The sequence below is a fragment of the Onychostruthus taczanowskii genome, unplaced genomic scaffold, assembly GCF_017590055.1.
Source record: "Onychostruthus taczanowskii isolate IOZ18803 unplaced genomic scaffold, ASM1759005v1 scaffold16, whole genome shotgun sequence".
Classification (NCBI taxonomy): domain Eukaryota; kingdom Metazoa; phylum Chordata; class Aves; order Passeriformes; family Passeridae; genus Onychostruthus; species Onychostruthus taczanowskii.
Window position 1 is genome coordinate 1473940 of NW_024498795.1, and position 24668 is coordinate 1498607.

At 36.3% G+C, this 24668-nt stretch overlaps 1 protein-coding gene across 1 annotated transcript in view; it reads right to left on the minus strand.

Annotated features, from left to right (window-relative positions):
- Positions 1-208: 208 nt before the first annotated feature.
- Positions 209-24668, minus strand: part of DOK6 (docking protein 6) — a 239576-nt gene continuing 215116 nt past the window's right edge. Inside the window, exon 8 of the mRNA XM_041399372.1 lies at positions 209-417. Within this exon, the coding sequence (XP_041255306.1) occupies positions 278-417 (140 nt within the window). The 3' untranslated portion in view covers positions 209-277. The remainder of the gene's footprint in view (positions 418-24668) is intronic.

The window sequence follows — 24668 nt, forward strand, 5'->3', positions numbered from 1 at the left end:
ACGTGTCCCCCTTCCTCCCTCCCCCCAACCCTCCAACCCTCTCCTTTCTGAACATATCGACAAAAGGAACGGCAAAATACAAAATAAATAAATAAAGACTTAGCCTCTGCTTCGGGGAAGCCGCCTCTCCAGGTTTCCGCATCGGCGGCGCCCCAGCTGGAGCTGGTAGGCATCAGTTTTCACGGCAAATGGTGGGTGCAGAGGGGGCCAGCGGCTCCCCGGTCCTGGCGGGAGGCTCCAGGCTCAGCTGTCCATGTGGGCTGGAAGCCCCCGGCTGTCATTGCACCAGCCCCGAGCCGTAGCTGAAGGCGTAGCTGCTGGCCAGCGACAGCGGCTGCTGGTGCTCCTCGCCCTGCTCCGACGGGTAGCTGGGAAATGTCTGCGCCCGGGACACCTTTGCTGAGCCGAGGCTGTGACCTGGAGCAGGGAGAGACATGAACACTCAGGATGTAAGTGGGCTTTGAAGATTTCACCACGGACACAGACTCCAGTGGATTAACTTCCTACTGTCCCATGGTGCCAGGTTGCCTGGAGAGCAGAGTGCTTCATCGGGCCCTTCTGCGGCTGCAGAAGAGGGCATTCCCTGTGGCTAAGGGCACACGTGACTGATAGATTCCCAGCCAAGGCAAAAGGCCCCAGAGTCAACTCAGGTATAATTTAGGGGCAGAATTATTTTTCAAAATTTCAGAGTGTCACATTTGTGTATTTTCTGCTTAATAAGTCTTAGTTATGTCAGTTAGGGCTCACAAACAACTAGCGCACATCTCTTTTACCTGAAGCGCTGCCCATCAAGGTAATACCATGGGTTTCAAAGGGATTAGTCCCACAAATCCCATTTCATTTACGTACTGTCTTTGAACATGGTGCCAGTTTGTCAGGTAAGCATAGCACCACTGTAATTCCAAAAGGAACTGGCAGTAGGATATGGTTCACATGGGAGAATACTCTTTGGGAGGAGAATGTGCACTTTTCCAGATGGGCTTGTAAATCTCATATAACCATTGCTTTAATCAGCAAGATGGGAAAGCACATGTGAAAAGCCAGTTATGAAACTGAGGTAACCCTAATGACCCAATTCTATAACCTGATAGTTTTCCTACCTCATATTTTCTTTTGAAATTGAAATTTAATAGGTAACAAAAAACAAACTTCCAAAATGCATATCTTTGTGCAATGTATCTTTTTTTTTTTTTTTTTTTTTTTTTTTGGAAATGTATATTGAAGCTTGGATTTAAAATGGTTTTACACAATGCTTAAAAAAATATCTTAATACACTTATTACCTGTAGGAACACAAAATCATATTTTTATGTCAACCACAGAGATGTTAAAGAATAGCTGCAATGGTATAGACTCAAATACTAAAGAATTCAGCTCATGCTGGCATGTTTCAAAACAGTTAGCAGCTGGCCCAGTAGTGCTGGAACCAAGGATGCTGTTCACCGGACTTGGGAAAACTTTTCTTCACTTGCATTTGGAAAAGTTTGATCATAACACATTACTGACTTCCTCACGAAAAACCCCACGGCTCCCCCTGAACATGAGACTACCAGAGCAATGCTGGGACCAAGACAGAAAAAAATCCTACTAAATGAAAAATGGAATAAAAGGTACATCTTAGTGACAACGAAGACAATAAAAGCAGAATTCCGAGTGGCATGTTAATGATCATAAAATCCCTCTCACAGTACAAAGCAGGATGAATTTTTAATGTGTATTTTTACTCTTCATTCATTGGGTTAAATTAACATTGGCTACCAAAACTTGACTGACATGAAAGGTTTAAATGTTTTCTGCTTCAAGAAGATTTTACATCAAACTGAATTAAAGTTTATGGTGACTGTGAGCTCTGAGCTACACAGTAGGTGATAATGTTTGTGAACAGTCTTAAAGGTTTTATTGCTTTGAGCAACTTTTAACCATGATATTAAATAAGGCCTTTATTCATGTTTTACTTTTGTTTGGGATTACATCACAATTACTGTCACTTTATTGCTTAATGTAATGCAAACCTAAACATGAGAAGATTCATGATTCTAGATTTTAATTTTGTGTTCCAAATCTGCCTCATTTCCTTCTCAGGAAGTAAGATTTTGCTTTTCTTTTACCCAGAAGAAGAATCATATGTCTTTTAAATGCCGTAAGGAACTGCTAAACCAGGCACATGATTTCCTATGCAAAATTTTTCTCTTTCCTACTAATAAAGATAAATAAAGTATGTCAAGTTATAACTTTCCTTCATTCTCTTCATGTATTTTATCCAAAGAGTATAAAACAATCCCTGTGACAATGAGCAGGAGTAAAGAGACTTACTAACAGAGTTCCGTAAACTCAGGCCTATTTGTGTCATCTGCTGTATCTTGTACTATTAATTTTAAATCTACTTTTGTAGAAGAGTGTAGCTTTAATACAGTGATGAAGAGTGCCCCTAATACACTAATTTCTAGCTAAGGAATTTAGGCAGTGTCTTAGAAGGTAGAAGATGAATTTGAACCTATTAGGGTTAAAAAGAAAATTAAATTCAGGTCTTTCATTTCCAAAAGCCAACACATCCCTTGCTGTTCTTTAAAGGAAAATTTGTAGATGCTAAATGTCACAACAGGGCTAGTTTTTGCCATTCTGCAGCAAAGAGTTTAAGGAGGAGAGTTTTTCTCTCCTAACTGCTAGGATATGTAGTGAAATAGAAGAAAGACAGATCGAAAAGATTAAGGTACACATAACAGAGCCAAGAGGTCTAAGAGGTCTGGTTGAGGTTCAAGCTGAACAGTGTAACATCAGCCAATGAAAATAATAGCAAATAGAGTAGAGGACATTGGTGCAAATGAAATGGGAGAGCTATGGGTAATAGAAAAGTTACAAGTTTGGGAAGAATGGATCTAGGCAATATATTTACTTTCAACATATTTTTTAAAAAAACCAATTAACTATGTTAATATACTGCAATAAATGAATAAGAAAATGATGGTGGCAAAATAATAAAATAGCCCAAAGGTTCCAAGTTGACTCTAGACTGCTAAGCAGTAAATTTCCAAAATTTAGGTTACTTTTCAGATTTTTGTTAAAATTCAGCATATCACATACTGGAAATTCTATATTATAATAGAGTCTTTTATTTTCATTCCTAAATATTATTTTAAGATTCATACATCCGATCAATCTTATGGAGCCCTAGGTACTGCAGTGTCTCCAAAGTTACACTTTATGTCAGCAGTAAGGATTTTGAAACTAAAGATACAGGTAAAGTATTTGCAGTGAAAGATTAAAGTTGCACAGCTTTCTAAGTTTCATGCTTCAGTCATATTTGGGCCTTAAGAGGTTAAGAGAGAAGAAGAACAGTACTGTTTGTGGATTTTGTAGCTCTTGGGTACCGCAGCGGCTTTTAAGAACACAAAACTAACTCTTCCCTACAATTTTGAAGTCAGCACAAGATGAATTTAATTCACACAGATTTCATGACCTGAAGACACCAGTGGAGCTGGGGGAGGTTTTTTCCCCTATGGCTTACAGAGGAAAAGTTGGGGTTTTTTTTCTGTTCCAGGACAGGACCTTGGAAACATAAGTATTACTCAGCCTGCTTCATCCTTTATTCAAATTTACTCTCAGGATTATAGAATGAAATGAAGCTGCAGTCCAAAGCAATTAGGTATGAATGATCCATCAAGAAAATTTAATGTAACCCAGTAAATTACATTAAATTAGATTTTTCCTGATCTTAATTATGTTGGAAGCGAAGGCAGTATACTCAAGGATCTTATTTCATGGCATGGTGCTTATTTATAACAATTCTTTAGAGGAAAAACCCAATGGTTTCCTAGTAACAGCAGTGACTGATGTACATATAAGTAGATCGATCACAACTTCTGAGAGAAAACTTGCAGTACTAAGCTAAATGAAAAGGAAAAAAAAAAAGAAAAGAAGAGATCCAGGGATAAGCTTTAAAAGCTTCCTTACTGCTGCTTATTGGGAGATATTTCTGTTTTAGATTCAGAATTCAAATTCCTAACTAGAAGGCAGGTGCCAACCATTTTTCTTTTCTAAATGAAATAAAGGTCACTCTTCTCTTTTCAAATACAATAATTCAAGGGATTCTCATCTGATGTTCATTGGTTAGAGCATTCATCTCTGATGTACAAGTCCTGTGTTAAAATTTCCCTCTGCCTGTGGGTAAGGTTCAACATTACACTTTCTGTGGAAAATCAGCTGAAAACGTTCCCTTTCTGCTCTGTACTGACACTGCTGCTCACTGTCCCTCAGTTGTGCCATTGAGACTGCAAAGCTCCTTTGCAGACTGAAGCACTTTGGGCATGTGGTTTGCAAGAGCCCTACAAAACTCTGTACTGGCAAAGCTGAGGAGCAGGAACAAGCAGCCAAGGGCAAGAGATGGCAGGTTTTTTCTCAGGCTGGTTTCCCTGCCAGATGGTTTGTTTGGCAAATGATGACCTGTGAGCAACGTGCCACCAAATGCGGGTGAATGCCATCGCCACCAGACTGCTCACAGCTCTGATGCAGGAGCACTTTGGAAACCCCATGACTAAGCTCTTCCCATACAAGATGTAATATAAGTTTATGTTTCTGCAGTACAGTGATTAAAAATTAATAGAATCAGAGACTCCCATGTTTCAGCTTCTGTTGCAGGCCTTTAATTACCTTATATGAGATAGCCATTAGGTAAAAATAAAGACATTTGCAGCTGCACAGCAAGCTTTCATCTGGGATTTCTTTATCTCTGAACAGATGACTTTACAAACAAAAGGCTGTACTTCTAATGCATTTATATTTTTCTAGGTAAGAATAATAAATTTATTTTTGAAATTAAAATTTGGTATTTCCATTTCCAAGATTATGAGCACAAAATTGAAATAATTAAATTAAAGCCAATTGGATATCTTTATTAGTATTGTGTTTTGTATTTGGGAGTCTCTGATAGTACGATTGCAGGAGTTCTGCAATTGCTATAGTTGTTTCTTTAATGCTATAGAAAAACGGTGCTCAAAAGAAATTTCTATGAATCAATCAGTGCAAGCTAAGAATAAATAAAGTGAATCAATTGTTCCATTGTAAAGCAGTTGTTTCTTTTTAGAAATATTAAGTGGAGAATTCTGTTGTTCACAATAAACAGAGCAGTCTGGGAAGCAGGGAAACTGAGATGATGAGATTTTATCATTGCACAACAGGATAGTGCAAGAAGGTGGAAAAAACCCAATTAGCTAACAGATGTTTCAAGAATGAAACATTAGTAAGAAGGAGTTAGCTCTATGTTGTTTCCTCACACAATTCTCCCTGGACAACATAAATGCAACTCTTGAGCCTGAAAAGTTCCCAAAACTAGTACCAGTCTTTAATCTAGATTTGTGTTCTCTAAGGACTTTCCCAACAGCAGTGAAAGCTCCTGTTTATACCAGAGGAGGCCCAGAGATTGTACTGAGGTTATCGTTTGAATGGGGAAGCTTGTCGCAAAGTGCTTCAACCTCTGATACTCTTTGCAGTATTTTTGTCAGGACACAGGACAGAGTGGGAAAGGCACTGTAGGTATGCACTGAAATCCCACTAGGGAAAATTAAACTCTTACTGAAAAGAACTAAATTTTTATGACTGCTTATTTCAGATGGAAGCTTTTATCCTCTAAGAGCTTTTGTTGCAAAGAAAGAGACTTCATATTTTATTCTGGATAAAGAATAAAAAAATTCTCCAAAAAACCTTTGGTCTCAAATCAGTTAAGTAGCTATTATTGCATCAAAAAGGATACTTTAATTTAAGGCAGAAAATAAATGATTGCTGCTATCCTATTTATAAATTGATACTAGTTAAAATTCTGCCAACTCTCTGTATTGAATATACAGTGTCTTCTATTGAGCTACTGATGACAAAGCAGCTTTTTCTTCTCTGCTGTTAGATGATTGGAAAAACTAAAGCAAAGTTTCATAGCAGGACAAACTGCTACAAAGCAAAACATTTATTTTGCAGTAATGATGCAGTTGGATTGGAAGGGCATTAATTGGTACAGCAATTATTATGCTGTCACTCACAAAAAAGATGCAATGGAAGGCAGCAGATGGAAACTGAAAAACAGCATAAACTACATTAGAGCATATTGATTTCCATATACTTATTGAAAGTGAAACTGTGGGCCTGTTTCAGTTCCAAATAAAGAAATACAAATTTTCCTTTGAATTTAACTGCACTTGGAAAAAAAACTCCAGGGAACACAGCTGGGCTCCAACTCTCATGTATTCTAAAATAATTTTGGATTTAATTCCATCAGATACATATATCTTTCTGAAGGGAGAAAGAAAATCAAAAAACCTAATTTTTGGGACAGATTTTTAAGGAAATGGTTTAGTTTGTTTATTATAAATACTTTTGAATGAAACTAATTTAAATTGAGAATGAAATACATAGGAAATATATGAAGAGAATGAATGACAAACTCTTAGCTTCCCCCCCTTTCAAAATATTTATTTTCCATTCTTAATTGAAAAATAGTTTAATTTTCCTCAGAATTTGAAATAAAAATAGTAACTTTTTAACTGTACAGCATCAAGATTAGTAAGTACTTGAGTAGATACATATTTGTTACAGAGCCATATCACTTTCCAGAATTGGAAGACTATTATTTAACTTAAAAGTCTTTGGCACTGTCATCAAGTCCTCCTCTAGAAAAGAAGGAGCTTTACATATGCATGTAGAAGAGACTGCAGGATTGCCAGTTTAAGACCAACAAATTTACAATATGCTGATTTTCAACATTCAATTTTGACACAATAATTCTGGAGTTTTGTGAAGATTGTGTCTACACGTCAATATTTTGAAACACAGAAAAATTGTTTCAATACCTACAATGTGAATTGCTTGTAAATATTATGCACAGGAAAAACAAGCATTATTTCATCTGTACCCCTACCTAAAATAGTAGGTATTTAAAAGCAGTATCTTGAAATGTGTAATTAAAGGCACTGTATTGACTGAAGCTCAGGTCGGCCTAATTGCTGCTGTGTTTTTCTGGGAAGTGTTTTCAAATACTTGCTGTCCTGATGCACTTAACCTGTGAAGCACCTACTTAGACTATCACAAGTTGATGTAGCTCCTGTGGTAGAAATATTAGAACATCAACCACAACTTTCTCAAGAATGAGTAGATTTTATCTTGATCTCTACTTTTAATTGATTTCCATTAATTTTTTTTCCTAATAATGCATTTAGGCGTGTTTATAAAGGGAAGAGACATATATAAATCCATGCTACCTAACATCTCCACCCATGGCAGGAAAAAGAAAATTATTTACACGTCTCACATTACCCAATAGTTTTTTCCATTTTTGCTCATGTTTCTGCTGCCAAAATCTGACATGTATTTGGAAAAATGGATCTATTTCACATATTATATCTCTTTGACTGGTGCTCTTCTATTTATTATCTGTAACTGTAGACCTGTGTGCCTGAACTTCAAGGAGATTAAATAAAAGAAACTGGAGCAGCAATTTTTGTAGTTTAGTGCTCTGAGCCAATGTCCAGGTAGGCATAATAAGCTTGTAGCTAGCTTTCTTATATTGTCTTCCATATAAAGACCACACCAGTCCTTGCAGAGATTAATTCATTTTGTCTTTGCAGCTTTCTGCACTTGCGCTAATGTTGGAGTATAAACCAGCCCCCTCTCACCCTCTGTCTTGAGTCCAGCTCTTTAACTATGCCAACACAGTCGAGAAAGGTTCAGTCATGTTCCCACTTGACACAAAATTAGGCTGAGGTCCAAATTTGCTACAAAACAAACACCATTTTCCAGCTGAAGACTCTTGGAAAGAAGGATTTTGAGTTTTGTTTCATGGATTCTATGGAAGTGAAATTTTCTGCAGTGACACTTTGAATTTTTAGTTTATTGATTTAAAAGTATTTTTCAGGGAACCCTGATAGCCTGGCATTGACCAGCGTCATATTGCAACCCAAAGTATTCTGTAATACAATGAAATACTTTCTTTTCAGTAATTTTTCTTGTGAGAGTAAAAAATCTTCTATTAAAAAAAATCAATTAAAGAAAGTATTGAGCTGCTCTTCCTGACTTGCTATAAGTTAGGAGCGTTGCAGGTTTTTCTGAACCTCTACACAGATGATCCAAAATTGATGTGTACGGAGAAGTTACTACGGTCAAGGATTTTGTTTTGTATTGAAAGATACAGGCATCACGACTTGAGGAAAAGCTTTTGAAAGGAAATGTGGGCAGTTTAGCACTAAAATGTGCCAAAATGTCAGCAAGTTAATTAACAGCAAATAAAATCTTGAATGAGTGCCCTAACAAAGCTACCTGAAAAGACTGAGTACTTTGTCCAAGGTGGCCCAATTTAGTCTTTAAACCACAGGCTTAGTCAACCAGAAACCAATATAAAGCCTAATATAAAACATCCCCACACAAGTTGCAAAATCAGGTTCATAATGAGAATACTAGCTGTTTCTGAACTTGTGCCTGTGCCATGTAAATTTATTTCATTCACCACAAAAGTAAACAAAGACTAAGCATTTTTATAAACAATGAATATAGTTTCACTTTCCTATTCAAGCTCAAAACTCAATGAATTTTTTAACAGAAACTTCACAAAGCAGACATTCCATGTTGGTAATACTAAGGGAAAAAAAAAAAAGATAGAGGAGAAATTTCTGTAAGTGACAATTTCTTTCACTTCAAGGAATGTTTGAATGAGATCCAATTGCAAAATGCAAGAAATAACAAGAAAAGAATGCTCTGATCCTAAGTGCATACAGGAAAGGCTAAAGTGGGGGGAAGAGACAACAGCTAGGGAAAACCCAACAAGGAAATTATTTTAGTGTTTACTTTGTATCATGGAGATATAACAAACCAACAAAAGAAAATATTCCAAAAAAATTAACCTGCTCCCAGAATAATTGAAAAGCAGGAAGAATATAAAGCTAGTGAAAAAACCCAAATGTGAAGGATAGATGAAATTGTGTGGATTGAGTTACTTTTTCTTAAATAATTTTCTGCCGTGTCTAAGCAAGTAGAGCTCCACACTTGGCTATCTGCTTTTGACCCCTGGGTAGAGCATGAAGTCATTATGACAGTCTACAGCTGGTAGATCTCTGGGCAGAAATTGGAGCATAATTTAATTTTACATCCTTGCAAAGTACATGTACCAGAATAATTTAAAGCTAGTAGCTATGTATGTAGTGTCATCATCCTGGTTTAGCAATTTGTTAGCTCAGTCCACTTTTCCCTTCCTCAAAATGTTTGTCATGTTTTTATTACAGCCAAACCGAGTGCCCCTTCAAAAGAGAGATTTTATCAGATACATTGTTAAAAAATCAAAGCCTAAATTTATCTCTGATGTAACAGAAAGCATCTCACTGAAAAATTCAACGTAAAAATGCAAATTTATACATTGTATATCACTTTGATGATAGGAATATGTCACTGTTAAATATTTATTGCATTTCAAATCATGTTGACATTTCCCCTTGGATACACTATTCCAGAAAACTCTATACAGGCCTGATGAAATTCAACTGATACTACAGACAAGAAGTGAAACAGTGAATTTCTAATTTAATATTAGAATATCTAAAGTGAAATGAAGGAAAAAATTGCCTGCATCCATACAAAGTGTGTAATGTGGAGACAGTATATTGCCTTTGAAAAGGGGGTACTATTGCAGGAACTATTGATTGATCAGTACTGTTTAATCTTGTGGCTGTTATAATTCTGCTGATCTTTATATTGACCAGTATTTCCTGGCCTGGTAGTATTTTCATTATAAACACTCCATTCACAAAGATTTATCACTAGCCTATAAAAAATATTGCCATAAAATGAAACTCAGCACATGAGGTCTGAGAACACAGTCAGAGAGCAAAGTTGGTCTGACAGAATGGAGGGAATATGTTTTTCACCACATTTTATGTAAGTAAAATACAGCCTTGATTGGAAAAAAAAAAAAATAGAGAAAAATTGGCAGACAGTATAGCTTACATTGCTTAACATAGGGAAAAAATGGGGATAAAGGATTTATACCAGCACAAATGGATATTTATTCTACAAAAACAATATTTAAAAGACAATTTTATTATGTGAGTAGAACATGAGAACTAAACACATGTAAAACAAAGTCTAAGACATGCAGGTGGTACATCTGAGCCCTTTCTTTTGCACTGCCAGCCAGTTTCTTTGCACACCTGAAGAAATAGGGAGATTAATGTTAGCAAAACTAACCCTTATCAAAAACAGACACAAAAAAGGCAAATCAAATTGCAAAACATGTTTTATGCATGTTTGGTTTCCACTGTGGAGTCAGATCTGCTCCACTTCTGGGCCTTTCAGAGAGGCAGGAATGCCTGGCTGTTGGAAATGGTAGTGAGGTGTAACAGGACCATCATTTTAGCATCAGCTGTGCCTGAGATGACCTCAGCAAATGGTTGCAATGCAGATTCAGCCCTGTTTGAGCCATGCTAGAGCTTCTCACTGCACAAAAGCAGCAGAATTCATCATCTGGTTTTGATCATTTTCCTCTACCTCTGTTACAAAACTCAGAGTCATCCTATTACTGCACTTCCACTGAAGGAAGTTCCCTGAGGACAAAGTGACATTCAAACTGCAGACAATGTTGTCCAAGAACAGGAAAAAGCCTTGGACTCTGGTAAAATGCCTTTCCTTCAAGGAACTTTGTATTTATGTTGTAACACAGGGATTAAACCTTGCTTGTGTGTACTTTGCTGGGAAGAGAAGGAGGAGGGTGGTTTGCGGGAGATAAAAAACACCTTTTCCAATTTGATAAAATGAGCTATTTAAACTGACTAAAGATTTTCCACCAATGAGAAAAATTCAGAGAAGATCTCACATTAATATATGCAGTGATGAAACACAGCTTTCAGAATTTCTCCCTTTCAAAGTCTACTTTTTTACCCATATATTAAAAGCATTTATTAAACCATTTGTTATTCAGATTTGGGGTCTCTATGAAATAATTTTCTATGAAATTGTCCTTAGAAGTATTCTTTAGAAGATCTTAATGTTATTTCAAGCTGCAACTAGATAATAATAATAGATGCCATGTAAAAGTGAAATATTGTATTAGCTGATAATTTGCTCTCTGGAAATGTTAAAAAGTTTCCTGAAACACCTGAAGGCAGGAAGACATACCTCTCCACCAATTCTAAAGGAGAAAGGACTTTTATTTTTTTTAAGTGCAATTTGAAATTATAGACTGTCCTTAATAAGACTTGAGACAACAAGCACAGTACACAAAAAATACAGAAATTGATTTCATGACATATATTTGAGGTATATTTTGAGGTGCTTGGTAGTAGCCATTGCAAGTGGTGGAAGAGTTTATGAAATGGATGGAATAAAGGAAAGGTCTCTTTCTGTACTGAGTGTAACAGCACTCTGAGTTCTTTTGTTCCTTGCAGAGATTGCATATATAAAATATGTGGCAATAAGGCAGTTCACAGAGAGGAAACAAATTATTTTCCTTTATAATTTATTCTCTAAAATAAAGAAGTTTATTGATTTTTAGATTATAGAAGTTTAATTGGAATAAAGTAGATGTCTAAAACATCAATGAAGCACTCAAGAAAGTTAATCCATTTTTCATGACTCTATAAATAATTTCTTCTAGCTGTAAAAGCCTTCAATTACCCACCAGGAAATCAAAAACAATGGCTCTAATTCACTGAGGGATGAAGTGATGTTCTTTTGCTTTTTTTTTTTTTCCCTGAAAGGGAATTCACTGTGATTCAGTGTGAACAAACTGGACCATTTTTATCACACTCGTGTAAAAGTAGAGGAAATGAGTGGAGGTAAATCTGGTAAGGGGTGTCAAGGAACTTGATCTGCTTGTTTCTGGAGATGGGAGGAGTCACTTTTCCTTTTTTAGACAACAGAAGAAACAGCTTAAACCGAGGCACTTCCTTCCACACCCATCTCCCCCCCACCTCCCCCCCAGTAAGCAAATAAACAGAATATGAAAACCAATTATAATAGTAAAAACCACTGAAAGTGCCACCCACGTGCCCTCCCTGGAAGATCATTATTAAAATTGTAAATATTCTGTCCTGTGTTTTGTTTTTTTTTCCCCATTCTTTAGCTGAGGATGTTTTTTTTTTTCTGTTAGCATTCCTTTTGTGGCCTTTCAACTCACAGAAGCTGTTTGAGCAGCTCAGCAGCAGTCCCTTCAAAAGATTTCCTCAATTCCAGCTGCTGGGAAGAGAGTCCTGACAAACCCAATTGACTGGTCTGCTGAAGCAGGAAGGGGTAGAGAACTATCACTATCTTAAATGACATTCATCCTGTCCTATCTCACTGCCTGTTAGTGAAGTGTTACTAAAGCAAGCCAGGAAATGACAAAAAAAGCATGCCCGCAGCACAAGACAATAAGCAGCAATCATATCAGAACATGACATGTACAAAGTAATTACACTTCCTACAGACATTTAGAGAAAAGAGTGTGACATTAAAGCAAGGCACTTTACTGATGGCGATTTTGCCATTGGCTTTGACTGGGAAGAATTGTAACACAGATTTTAAATTCATTATGAATGTCTGCAGTGGTAGCACACAGGTAAGAGATGCTGAGGTGAACAAAGATGAATTAATCTTGCAGAAGGGTTGAATGCTGCCGATATTGGTGGTTGGTAGCAGTTTAGCTAACAGCAAGACAGATAGCATAGACCCATCAGCAGTAGAAGGGAAAGAAAAGTTACATAGAGGATCCACTTCACAGTTCCTGAATGAAATCTCTGGAATTTTTTACATGTGGCTAGACCATCCAGTGCTCCAGTAATTTTCAGCTATTGGTGATCACACAGTGGCATGTGAAACCCAGAAGCTGCAGCTCAGACACAGAAGAGATTCAAACCAGCTTCTGTCACCACAAAAGCCTTGCTGCCTTTTGTGCTATTATTTTTCCTTTCAGTGCCTATTACAGCAGAGCAGCACATAATGTGGAAGCATACAGTATGAGACAGTATTCCTGAGTTATGGTACTACTTCTCCATGTACACTGCAAAAATTATTACCTTGCATGTAAATTTTTAGGTTTGCTAGTACAGCTCTAAGAGGAGAGAAGTAAATAATAGAATACAAGTAGCTTTCTGGCTGGACAAATGAATAGGAATTTAGGGAGCTGAAAATCAGCTGTGACTTAAAAGGAAGTTAAAGTATGAATTCAGCAGAAATGACAACTCGGCAGGTACCATACCTGGTGAAACATGTTATCATACTTTTACACTAAGGCAAAATGGCAGCTTGCAAAACTTCGTTGTACGAGGTACTGACTTCAGGTTGCAAGAGTAAAGCCAAACTAAAATTAAACATATATATTCTCTATTTTAAGAGTAGAGTGAGGACAATATAAAGGGCAACAACTAATAAGACAAAACAAAAAACAAACAAAAAAAATTAAACCCCCCAACAAATAAAAATATAAAAAACCCCCCCAAAAAAGCCCCAAACAACCCAACCCCCCTAAAAAACAATTTCATAAAGCAAATGACTTTTACCAGTTTTCCCAATTTATGACTTTATAGCCTACTCCTCCCTGGAGCAATAATAATTAAAAATTAGAAATTGTGAGGACTTTTACTCATTACTTTTTAAACAGAACAAAGCAGTAATGTGCATTTCTTAGCTGAGTCCTCAGGCTGAGGTGTGGGATAACTCTTATAGAAAAAGGTATGCTATTAAAAAAATATAGATGGGTATTTATTCCACAACCAGAAAAAGAGCTAAAATCTTTTATGTTATAGCTCACACCAGTGATGACTGCACTATCCTGATTATTCAGGACACTGATTCTGCATCACAAAATTACCATATTTACATCCCATTGCTAGAACTTGCAGTTAAAATAATTTTCTTTATATAGTGTTGCAGCTGCAGACATGAGCACTACTAAGGCACAAAAGAGGGAGCATTCCGTGATTCTTGGAGAGCTTTGTCTCTCACATGATTTTTGCATTCTTTTAAGATTTTATATTTTCTTTCATAAGTTGGAGAATGGGATCCAGTTAGTTACTTCCACTTATGTCTCTTTGCAATGAATATTTAATGAAATACAGCAAAGGCTAGAGAAGCCTCTAAAGCAGCTCAAAAATTGAGGTACTACCTCTAAATATCTGCCAGTCAGTACAACAGTACCTGGCTCCATAAATTCACTTTGAAAAACAAATGAAACAAGCATTTTTTTTTTCCTTTTGAGAACAACCATATGTTATAAGAAGAAATTTTCTGGGATGTGAAATCTGTCTGTCCATTTACCTTAGAGGATAACCTGGAACTGAATTTAAAATGTGACTGGGGAGCTATCTAAATTTTAGAAGGTATTCAGACCTGCTGCTGAGGGCTGTGAACCATATCCTTATAAATATGCCTATAAATGTGTTTCTCAGACAATACCTTGGGATTTCCATAGAAGCAATGAGCAAGGGGAAATCCAATTTTTATGTCTTTGGTAGAATGACTAAATAGCAATGACTCAGGCAACTGGACCATCATGATCCATTACAGACTCATCCTATCCATACTAAATTGCTATTTTAAGAGCAAAAATGAGGACGCATTAGCAGCAAGGAACTCAAAATGCAGTGTTGCTGTTTGTACCATTATTTGTCTTCATTTTAAAAATTAATTGCCCTGAAAAAGCAGCAGAGATGTATTAAAATATCTTGAATTTCCTCCCCCCAAAAGCAAAGAAGAAAAGAAAAGAAAAGAAAAGAAAAGAAAAGAAAAGAAAAGAAAAGAAAAGAAAAGAAAAGAAAAGAAAAGAAAGAGGAAAACCTCTATAAGACATGCTGTTTTATGCGACAGCACCTTTGCCAGAAGTGGGTTGAGGGAAAAGGAAGCATTATCTTAGTATTTTAACTTTGAACTGAGTAAAGCAGGCAAATAACATTCTTTGCTAGGTTTAAGAACAGTGGCACCATCTGAGAGAATGCTTTTCCTCCTTTCCTCAAAGCAGAATTCAGTTTTTGATTTACTGAGTATCACCTTTTGATCAAAGACTTCACATCTACTGTAGTCACTTCAGTGATTTCACACAAAATCCTTTCCAGTTCTTTTGATGCCCTATTTTTGCCTAACAAGAGCTTAATATGCACATATCTTTAACTTACCAACTGGAAGCTATGAAACCAGTGAGAATAATTTCAAATTATGATCAATATCAAATCACTAAGACAATCTGTCCCTTGCTCAATCCACCTGTGATGTAGTAGGAATAGGGCTGGGAGGATTCCAGCTTTCTAATCTTTCTGCCTGGAATGCCATGCAGAGGGTAAAACACTCTTTTCATTATTCTGCAGTAGCAGCAGTCACTGTGCTACCTGCTTTGTGCTCAAAGGTAAAAGCACATGGATGGAGTACAGTCCTTTTCTAGTGACAAAAGGGAGCACCTCTTCAAACAGAACCTCTTTTATTTTCCTCCCATTAGCATCATCTTGTAATGGCTCTGACTCCTGCCTAGAAAGCAGAGTTCTTACAGTAGGACTCTTCTGTAAATTAAATGATATTAAATGTGCATTTCCAAAGAGAGGTAGACTTTGTGATGATTTTTTCAAAACATGCTAGCTGACATAAAGCATTTATTATTATTTATATTTATTAAAGCAAATTATTATTATTTTAAATTTTGTTTCCTGTGTCTCTCTAAATTCTGCTATTTAATTTATTTTCATCACTATATGCAACATTTAATATTATATATTAAATTAGGAAGGTTAGTTTTGTTTTTAGAAAAAACTAAACAGCAAATAACAAAATAACCTAGCCACTCTCCCCAGCAAATATTATTTGTAGATGAGAGTCTTTTTACAAATAATTTTAATTTGATAAATTATAAAAAAGAGATATAGTTGACTTTTTAAAAATTTGAGAAATATTAATTTTATTATTAAACTTAAATATTATTTTTATTTAAAAAATATTAAATATTGTCAAGCAATAGGTGGTGGAAAACTTTTTGATGAGAAGATCATATATAACTTTTCAAAGGCTTCATACAACTTCTATTTCCATATTTCCATATCATGTTTTTTAAGTTCATCAGCAATATCATGCATAAATGTTTTTCATTAAGCATTAGAGAATAATTTACAGCAAATGCAAGATCTAATGTCACAAATCTTAAAAATATTGTAGTAGGTCTTGAATGTTGTTGAGGTTTACTATTTAATTATTTTTTGCCATAGAAGGTAGGATTTATTACATACACCTAGGCTGTCTCTTTCTCTACTATGTGTTCCTCAAGAGCCCATACATTTAAAAGGGGACTTGATAAAAAAGGATGCTTTATAGAGCATGTACTAAATATTATTGAGGGAAATGAAGAGAAATATATGGAAGTATAGTAAGCTGTGACACACCGTTAACCATTTTATCACCTGTAATGTGTCATGCTGGATTCCTTTGGCTGTTTACCCGTCTTAGAAACTCTAAATAAATCCATTTTTTTAAACTGGCGCTTTATCAGCTGGAATACCATTGCTGCTTAAAAGATTTTAATATCTCAGCTCCATTTATCACAGCTGCTGTCATGTCACAGCACTTAGCAGAACGTCCCACTGTCATATGAGAAGTTAGCACACCTGCTGCAAACTGTGAATATTAATTGACTGTATCACGATGCAAGTTTTTTTCATGCACCAGAAAAGTTAGATATAAAGCATCTGGATGAGAACGGCCTGGTCCAACCTAAAAACTGGAAATTTTTTTCCCCCAAGGGTTTAATTTCCTGATTAAAAAATACTCTATTTTATTTCACATTGTTGTGCTTTTTGCCAGACTGAGTTTTGCTGAGAAATAATTAGCCAAAATCCCTCTCTAGTTTAAACATTCTTGATGTGCTGAATTACTTTTTTAATTACTTTTGCTTCCTCCCACCACCAAAACAACACTGAAGCAGAGCACAGCTTTTTGTGCACCCAGGCATCACTCCAAGCTCCATCACTGTCCAGATATCAGCTGCAGACATGCAATTTCACCTCCTTCTGGGGGATTGGTCCTGAGCACAAATAACTTTGTGCTTTGAAAGCAAAGGCTGATTGAGGTCCCAGTGCCTTGTTCCACCCCCAGGGAAGGCTCAGAGCTTCACAGTGCTGCAGCCACACCTCGGGACCCCGTGTGTGCTGGGGTCTCTGGTGCGCAGCGTGACAGCCGCATACAGGGCCAACGGCACAAAAAACCTCCTCAGCCTCATTCAGTAACTGGGGGTCTGGCTGCAGATTCACAGAGCTGCAGCCAGTTTTCCTTACACTGTCCACTGCCCAGATAATTGGTGTGACGTTTCATTTCTCCCTTCGCCAGGAGAAGACACTCGGGCAGAAAGTTCTCTCTTCCAGCCTGTGCCTCTGGCCCCGAGTAAAAAGGGCAATTATGTTTCGTGGTTCAGAGGCTGACACCTTTTCCAGGCTGGTCAAGAGCAACCTTCCCCTTCTCTATCACCCTGCTGACAACGAGATATGATAGAAAAAGAGACCAAATGTGTTTCCTGCAAATTCATGCTGTTAGGTAGTTATATGCAGAAAAAAACCTGCCAGTTGGATAATTAGGGATGATGCCTGTGGTGCCTTTCCTTCCTGCCCATTTTGATGCCTAAGCAGAATTTCTTGCCAAATACATGGCCCGTTAATTTAACTATTTCAGATAAACAAGTGGATTAATACTGCCCTTCTAGATTAGAAATTGTAGCTGTTTGCTGTTTCTCCCTTTGTAATTTTTGCTGTTTGTTAGTCCTTGGGGAATGGGACAACTTATATAATTGCATTTCAGTTTCATATATTGGTTTATATATTGAATTTATGAGAATTTTCATCTCTCTTTCACTTTAGGATAATCTCTATATTCAAATACAAATGTAAAGGACTACATAAATTCTGAAAACAGAGTTAAAATATGAAACACAAAAAGTTATTTTAACTTTGTACATTAGATTTAAATTACAATAACATTTGTTGGACATGAAACTGCCATAGTATTCCTTTTTTCAGCATTCACTGGCTGCAACAGAAGAAAAAGATTATATCTTCAACAAGACAAAAGATTCAACCCAAGTAAGAAACTTAGGAATATTGTTCCAACTGAGCATTTTTACAGTCAAGACATCATAAGAATGATGTGATGAAATTAAATAAATAAGTAGCAGTTAAGGAGTACCAACTTTTTGGGAGCTGCTGCAGTATTGTCTTTCACACACAGCTTCCCTCAAATAAAGAAAGAAGAAATAAGGGGAAAGCCTTTACCCTATAAGCTACTACAAATTGTACAAAGACAAGCTAGATTCACAAGAGGGCAACCCGGCACTTTCCACCATGGTAAATGTTCTGTTTTATAAATATTTATATATCTATAAGCCAGCTATAGTCAGATTCTCCAAAGCTCATAAAGAGAACAGCAACAAACATGGCAGCTAAGCTATTTCCAAGTGAAACAAATTGAGAGCATCTCAGAATAAAAACAAAGACCAATAGGAAATGCCTCTAAGTTTTAAAACAGCATAGCAGCATTTAAAGACTATATTTTCTTTATTGTTGCAGATATCTGTAAGAACAGATGGTTTCAAAAAGATGTGTTTCCATTTAGGCTTCTGCCGTACTGTATTTATGAGAATGCAGAGTCACAAGACATATGCCACCTGGCTTTGAGCTGTGATTCGTTCAGCTGCAGAACAGCATTAGGTGAAAATCTTTTGCAACACTGAAGAGGTTGCTGGAATTTTGTAGGAATAACAGTCCTGCAGTTTGAAGCATTCTACCCTGTTTCAGGAAGAGTAACTATACCTGATATTGTGTTCAGAAGAAAAAGTAAGGAAGAAGAAAGAATAAGAGGTTCTTGTAGATTGAGGAACTAGCTTGTAACTTGGTTCTCATTGACAAAGACCCGGGGGAAAAAAAATCTCACAATCCATATAAGCAATGAGAAGAAATGAGCTCATAAGCTCATGAAATCTAGTCCTGAAGTCTCTAATATCTAATATCTAATGCACGATCCATAAAAGTTACTTCTTTCCTTCTGAAAACATACACTTAAAATGCAAATGTAAGAGACTGCAAAAGCTCTGGAAACAAAGTTAAAAAATTGACCACACAAAGATATTTTAACCTATACATTAGTGTTGGCATTCAGTCACAAGAAGATTTGTTGGATGTGAAACTGCCATAGTACTCCTTCCACTACAGCTCAGCACCTGCTCAGTTGCTTACTGCTATTCTTTATGTCTTATGGTTATCTTCTTTATGTACTTTATGGCATTTTAAAGCCATGTTTTCTCCTTTCAGCTCTAGGTTTTGAACAATCTTTGTGGAACATATTAGTTCTGTTTGAGTCCTGGAAAAGAGCAGAAGGTGGCAGAGAATTAATCAAAGACTTCTCTTTGCATTAATCCAGTCAGGGGCTGATACACAATTTCTAAGGGCTGAAGCATAGACAGCTACATGAAGTAGCTGCAAGGTAAGTTCTGGATGGATACAACCACACTACCTACAGAAAAAAGCAAAAAGAGGAAAGTGAAATTTTACTCTCAAAAAAAAGCTGCCAACAAAGCTTTCTCCCCCATTGTGCCCAATGCTCCTCGCTGGGAATCCTGTGATCACAGCCAATTTATGGTTTTGGAAATGTGTAATGTAGCAAAAGAAGTTTTTAAATTTCTGTATTCTAATGAAAGTTTAAATTTGATGACACATTTAGACAAGCACAGGATTTCACCTCTGTCTATCCCACATACTCAGTGCTGTGGCTTAAAGAGTCAAGGAAAGCAAACTGTTGGGGAAATCAAAACAAGCTGGAAAGGTTAAATGCAATGGAAAATATCCTTTGCTTATTAAAGAATGAAGAGTCATCCTTCCATCTGAAACAGCTAGAAATAAAAATTTTTCTTTTATATCTGGCTCATTTGTTCTGGTTAATTTCCTCAGTCTTGCAAAAGATTTCTGCCTAATATGACTGTGAAATTTAACAAATCACAGCTCAAAAGGGGGAAGATGTACTGACATTTTTGGTCATTGTTAAATGTACTTGACCACATTCAGAAGTGAAGAATGTTTTCACTTTAGAAATACTTGAAGTCATACTTCTTTAGAAGCGTAGCTTGCAGGAAAAGTGTAAACAGTGTTTTGAGATTCAGCAGAGATATTTATAGCCATTGTAAAACAAACAAAGAAGGCCAAACCCCAACTTGTTTCTATTTTGATACCAAGTAAATGTACAGACAATCTCCATGGAGTTTAATGGATCAGTTATTGACAAGGTGATTTGCTTTGACTGGTCAGTTGTATAGGCAGGTCTTGGCAGCCCTGGACTTTGAATTCTTTTCTAGATATATCATAGAAGTCATATTCAAGGAATTAGATAATATCTTCCCAAGAGAGGTATGCATATTATTAAACAGTTGTGTTATTATATAGAAATTAATTTATTTTTTTCCTCAGTGTTCTCCCTGTGAGCTGGAAAAATCTCCAAGATATGTTAGTAAAGAACACTGAATAAATCTACTACTGAAGGGCATTTCTCTTTAAATGCAGGAAGACTTTTAAAAAGAAATTGAACTGTATCTTCAAACTCTTTTCAAAATGTTCATTTATTTGCCCAGACTTCCAGCATATACAACAACTACTGCAGATATATGTCACACTGATGTATCTTGTGGGAATTTTCACTTCAGAAATTGAGGCGAGCAGTCACCTGTATTTCACACAACTCACTGAATGCAAAGGAACTCCTTTTATTCGCTCAGCTACTTCATGCTCAGACTACTAGTGTAGGTGCAGAGGTCTGTTTATAACAACAGCATCAGCTGGACTCAATGCTACCCTTCCATCAGGAATAGGCTAGGGAGAATGGTATATCTGAAATAATTCTGGAATTTCACCAGGCGAAAAACGTACAGTCTGAAAAAAGTGATACATCTGTGTGCTAAATCTATGCCAATGCAGTGGCATTGCAGCTGGCAGCTGCCCAGGGATCCAGTTTAATGAAGACTCCCTCAACACAGATAAGTAACAGAACAGGGAACTTTTTACTCTTTCCCAGCCAGATCTGCTGGTTCACGGAAGAGACAGTGCACTGACAGTGCTACAATTCAAGTTGCCATTTTCCTAGCAGGTTAAATAGTGAGCATGCTCAAAGATTTGTGACCATGCAGAAAGAATATCTGCCATTTACTCATGTGGTAATTCCCAAAATGCTGGTCACTGCCTTGACAAAAAGACAAAGGGCTTGAGCATCCTTTATTTCTGTGTTCCCCCATTCTAATCACCACTTTTTGTGGCATTACTTTTACCAAACCTAACTCACACAAACTGAAATTGCACGGGAGTATAGTTTCTTGCTGTAGGATTGTTTTTAACGGCAGCAGATGCTGTGCTCCAACTTTTGCTTATGTTAAGGATACTTTCAGATCCTTTCATTGTATGTTGTACTGAACAGCAAATCTTAATTACTTGGGTCTGAAGCCACACCACGTTTAGTTGGATCCATTAAAAGAAAATAAAAAAGGTATAGAAATTGTTCTTTTTTTGTCACATGACAGAGTATGCCAATTTAAAATATGTTTATGTTTCTAGGACACACTCTCTCATCCAGGCACATGCAGATTCATCCATCATGCATATGCCCAGAAAGCTGTTAAAAAGTTTGAAAGTGTATTTAATAAGAAGGACATTTAAAGCCACTTCTCTAGTATTAATATTATTATAGTATTAATATATAAATTAATATTTATATATTAGTTACCCCGTTTCTAGTGTTAGCAATGAGCAGCAATTTGGCCATATGACTTCAGATAGTGCATAAAAATACAGACTGAAAGCATAACAGCATTTAGTTTTTACTCTACCATTAAGCAAGCAAGAAGAACAATTAGAATGAGTTGTGTAAATAGAAAGTAATGAATGTTAGCATAGATGCTTTCCCCTTACATACTTTGCCTTAGAATAACTCTGAAGAAGGAGCACCGTATGGCTACATATACAAACAAAATGCTACAACAGTGACACTGTCTGCTAACAGCATGGGAATAAAAAAACCCCAACCATTTAGCAATTCATGTGAGAACTTCATGACAACTAAAAGAAATCTAATACTAAGAAATTAAAATTATCACTTTTATGCTCTGTTTTTCTGAATTTAAACCAAAACATACATTTGGATTTAGACTTACAAACGGTGGAAGAAAGAAATTTTAAAACTTCTGAAGGTTTCGCTAGCAAATTAATGTCTCCACCCTGCTGTTATGCTAAAATTATGGAAAAGGAACACAGCACTGTAGGTTTAATTTTGCCAAGAAAATAACAGTGCTCCAGCTGTCAGGACTACATGCAGAACTATGATAAGCCTGCTTTAAGAAATGCTTACTTTCATGTAAAAATGCACAGCAAATAATTTCTTCAGGAAATAGGAATTTGTGCTGCACTTTAGACCATCACTGTGTCAAAGAGAAGAAGAAAAGTACAAAGATGCACACTGGAAATTTATTCTGAATTCTAAAAACATAAACAGCCATGAGACACAGCCCATCTCAACAGATACTCTTGTTTCAATTAGCTGAACTGTCTGGATGGAGTTTTGTTATACCAGTTACACTAAAAACTCTGCTCCTTTGCCACAACATTCTGGAAAGACCAACCTAACTCCTCTTATACAGTATCCTTGTGCTAAAGCACTCCTTTGAAATTTCCTTTTGTGGTTGGGAAGGGGCAGACAGAAAAATTATTTGTATGCACTCATCACCACTGTTTTTTTTTCAGCATCCTAGATGGACAAATCCAATCAAGTTCATGAATTAGTCTGATTAATAATGATTAATATGGAATCAAAGTAGAAGTTGCAGAAGTTTCTGCACTGCAGTATCTCTACTGCTATGTAATAGATCTAATTTGTGGTTTGTATTTGCGTACACTTACACACACAAAAATCTGCTATTTTCCCCCTGGCTAATCCAATCCTGTTTTCTTTTAAAGAATTTGTGCCTAGTGGCACTAAGACATGTCTGGAAGAGTATTTATGTCACTCACCTTTTCCTTTAACTCTGTCTAGGGATGCACCTAAGTAGTCTTATAACTGTTGTGCTTTCTGACCACAGAATGGCATTTGGTCAAAAAGCCAATTAATTTTACCAAGTTATGCTTCAGAAACTGTTTCATACATTGTTCTGGTGGCTAAGATATTTGACACTACTTAGGACTCTGCCTTATGAGCAGCTGAGAGCAAATGAAACAGCTATCACTTATTTAATAAAGTAATCTTTAATGAAAAGCTCTAGTAGAGAACTGAGATCAGATGAACTGGTGAGAGGGAAAATAAAATCTCTGAGAAAAATATATCCTTCTTAAATATGAGAATGAATAGTCTACCCTATTGCTAGCAAAAGTAATACGATAAACTATAGACTAAGAAGTTATACATTTTCAAATTTCAAATATCCTGCATTTTCAAATTTACTCTTATTACACTTCTACAGCTCTGATAGAGATTATTCCTTCTTATTCCATCAAAAATCACAGAATTCTCACCCAAAGTATGTATATTCAGGTCTGACCTAATATTGGCCTTTTTCCATTCACAGAAAATCTGGTCTCCTGAGGGCAAGAAACATTTTCTTGCAAGGACAGATACTTCTTTGCAATTTAATGGCAATAATTTCAATAAATACAGCTCTTAAAGTCCTTTAATTGTAATCCATAGCTACATACTGTGCACAGGACAGTGAAACTAGAATGCCTCCTGGAGGTGTTCAGGTAATTTCAGCTAAAATGTTCCTTTTTCTAGAAATAATTCATATCTACTGGTCTCATGGTGAGTGGAGAATGTCCCTGTCCTTTAGGTAAAACCTATGTGCCACTTGTTTCAGCCATTGTTTCAGCAGTATAATCAGACTTAGTGATAAAAACTGATGTTCTCATCATATGCACTCTCTATATTTTTGTCTGAAACCACAGAGATGTTGATGACAGGTTGTGACTCTATGACATTTAGGAATAGATTGGATCATCTATATTATATTTAGAATGACAGAAATGTGAATATAGCAAAATAATTAGCTGTTTCTTGCATAGCTCCTTAATGTGAACAACAAAAAAAAGTATGCTTAACATGAAGAAAAGGCAAAATATTAAGATAAAATTTGTACATAAACGAGCATGACTATTCCCACCTTCCTTCACCCTTTTATCTGGGTACTTTTCTATTTCCTCTTTAAAAGGGCTGAATGTGCTGTGGCAGTTCTAAGGTTTGTCTATTTGTATATTTTTGCCAGTGTCTTTGCCTGAATTTTCCTACACACAGTGATGGCCTTTGCTAACACAGTGGACAGAATTATAGTTCTGTAATGTATTATATTTTTACTACAGGAAATTACAGAATAGATTGGTGGACCATGTGTCTCAATTGATAGTAAGGACATATGTTGGAGGTCAGTATGACTTTTTCTCCTTTTTGCTTGGAAATTTCAAGTGGAAAGCAAAATAATGGAAGTATTTAAACCAAAGCTGATTAATGATCCAGATGTTCACTAAAATCTATGTGTGTGATCTAATCCTTTAAGAATGATTACAGATAAGGTAATTTGTTCACAGACACAGTTAGTTGCTCTTGTCTGATAATAGTGCTTAATCTCCTTGGCATGGTAAATGCAATACTGAAAACAACAAAGCGGTTATCACCAGAAAATATACTAACAGAAGA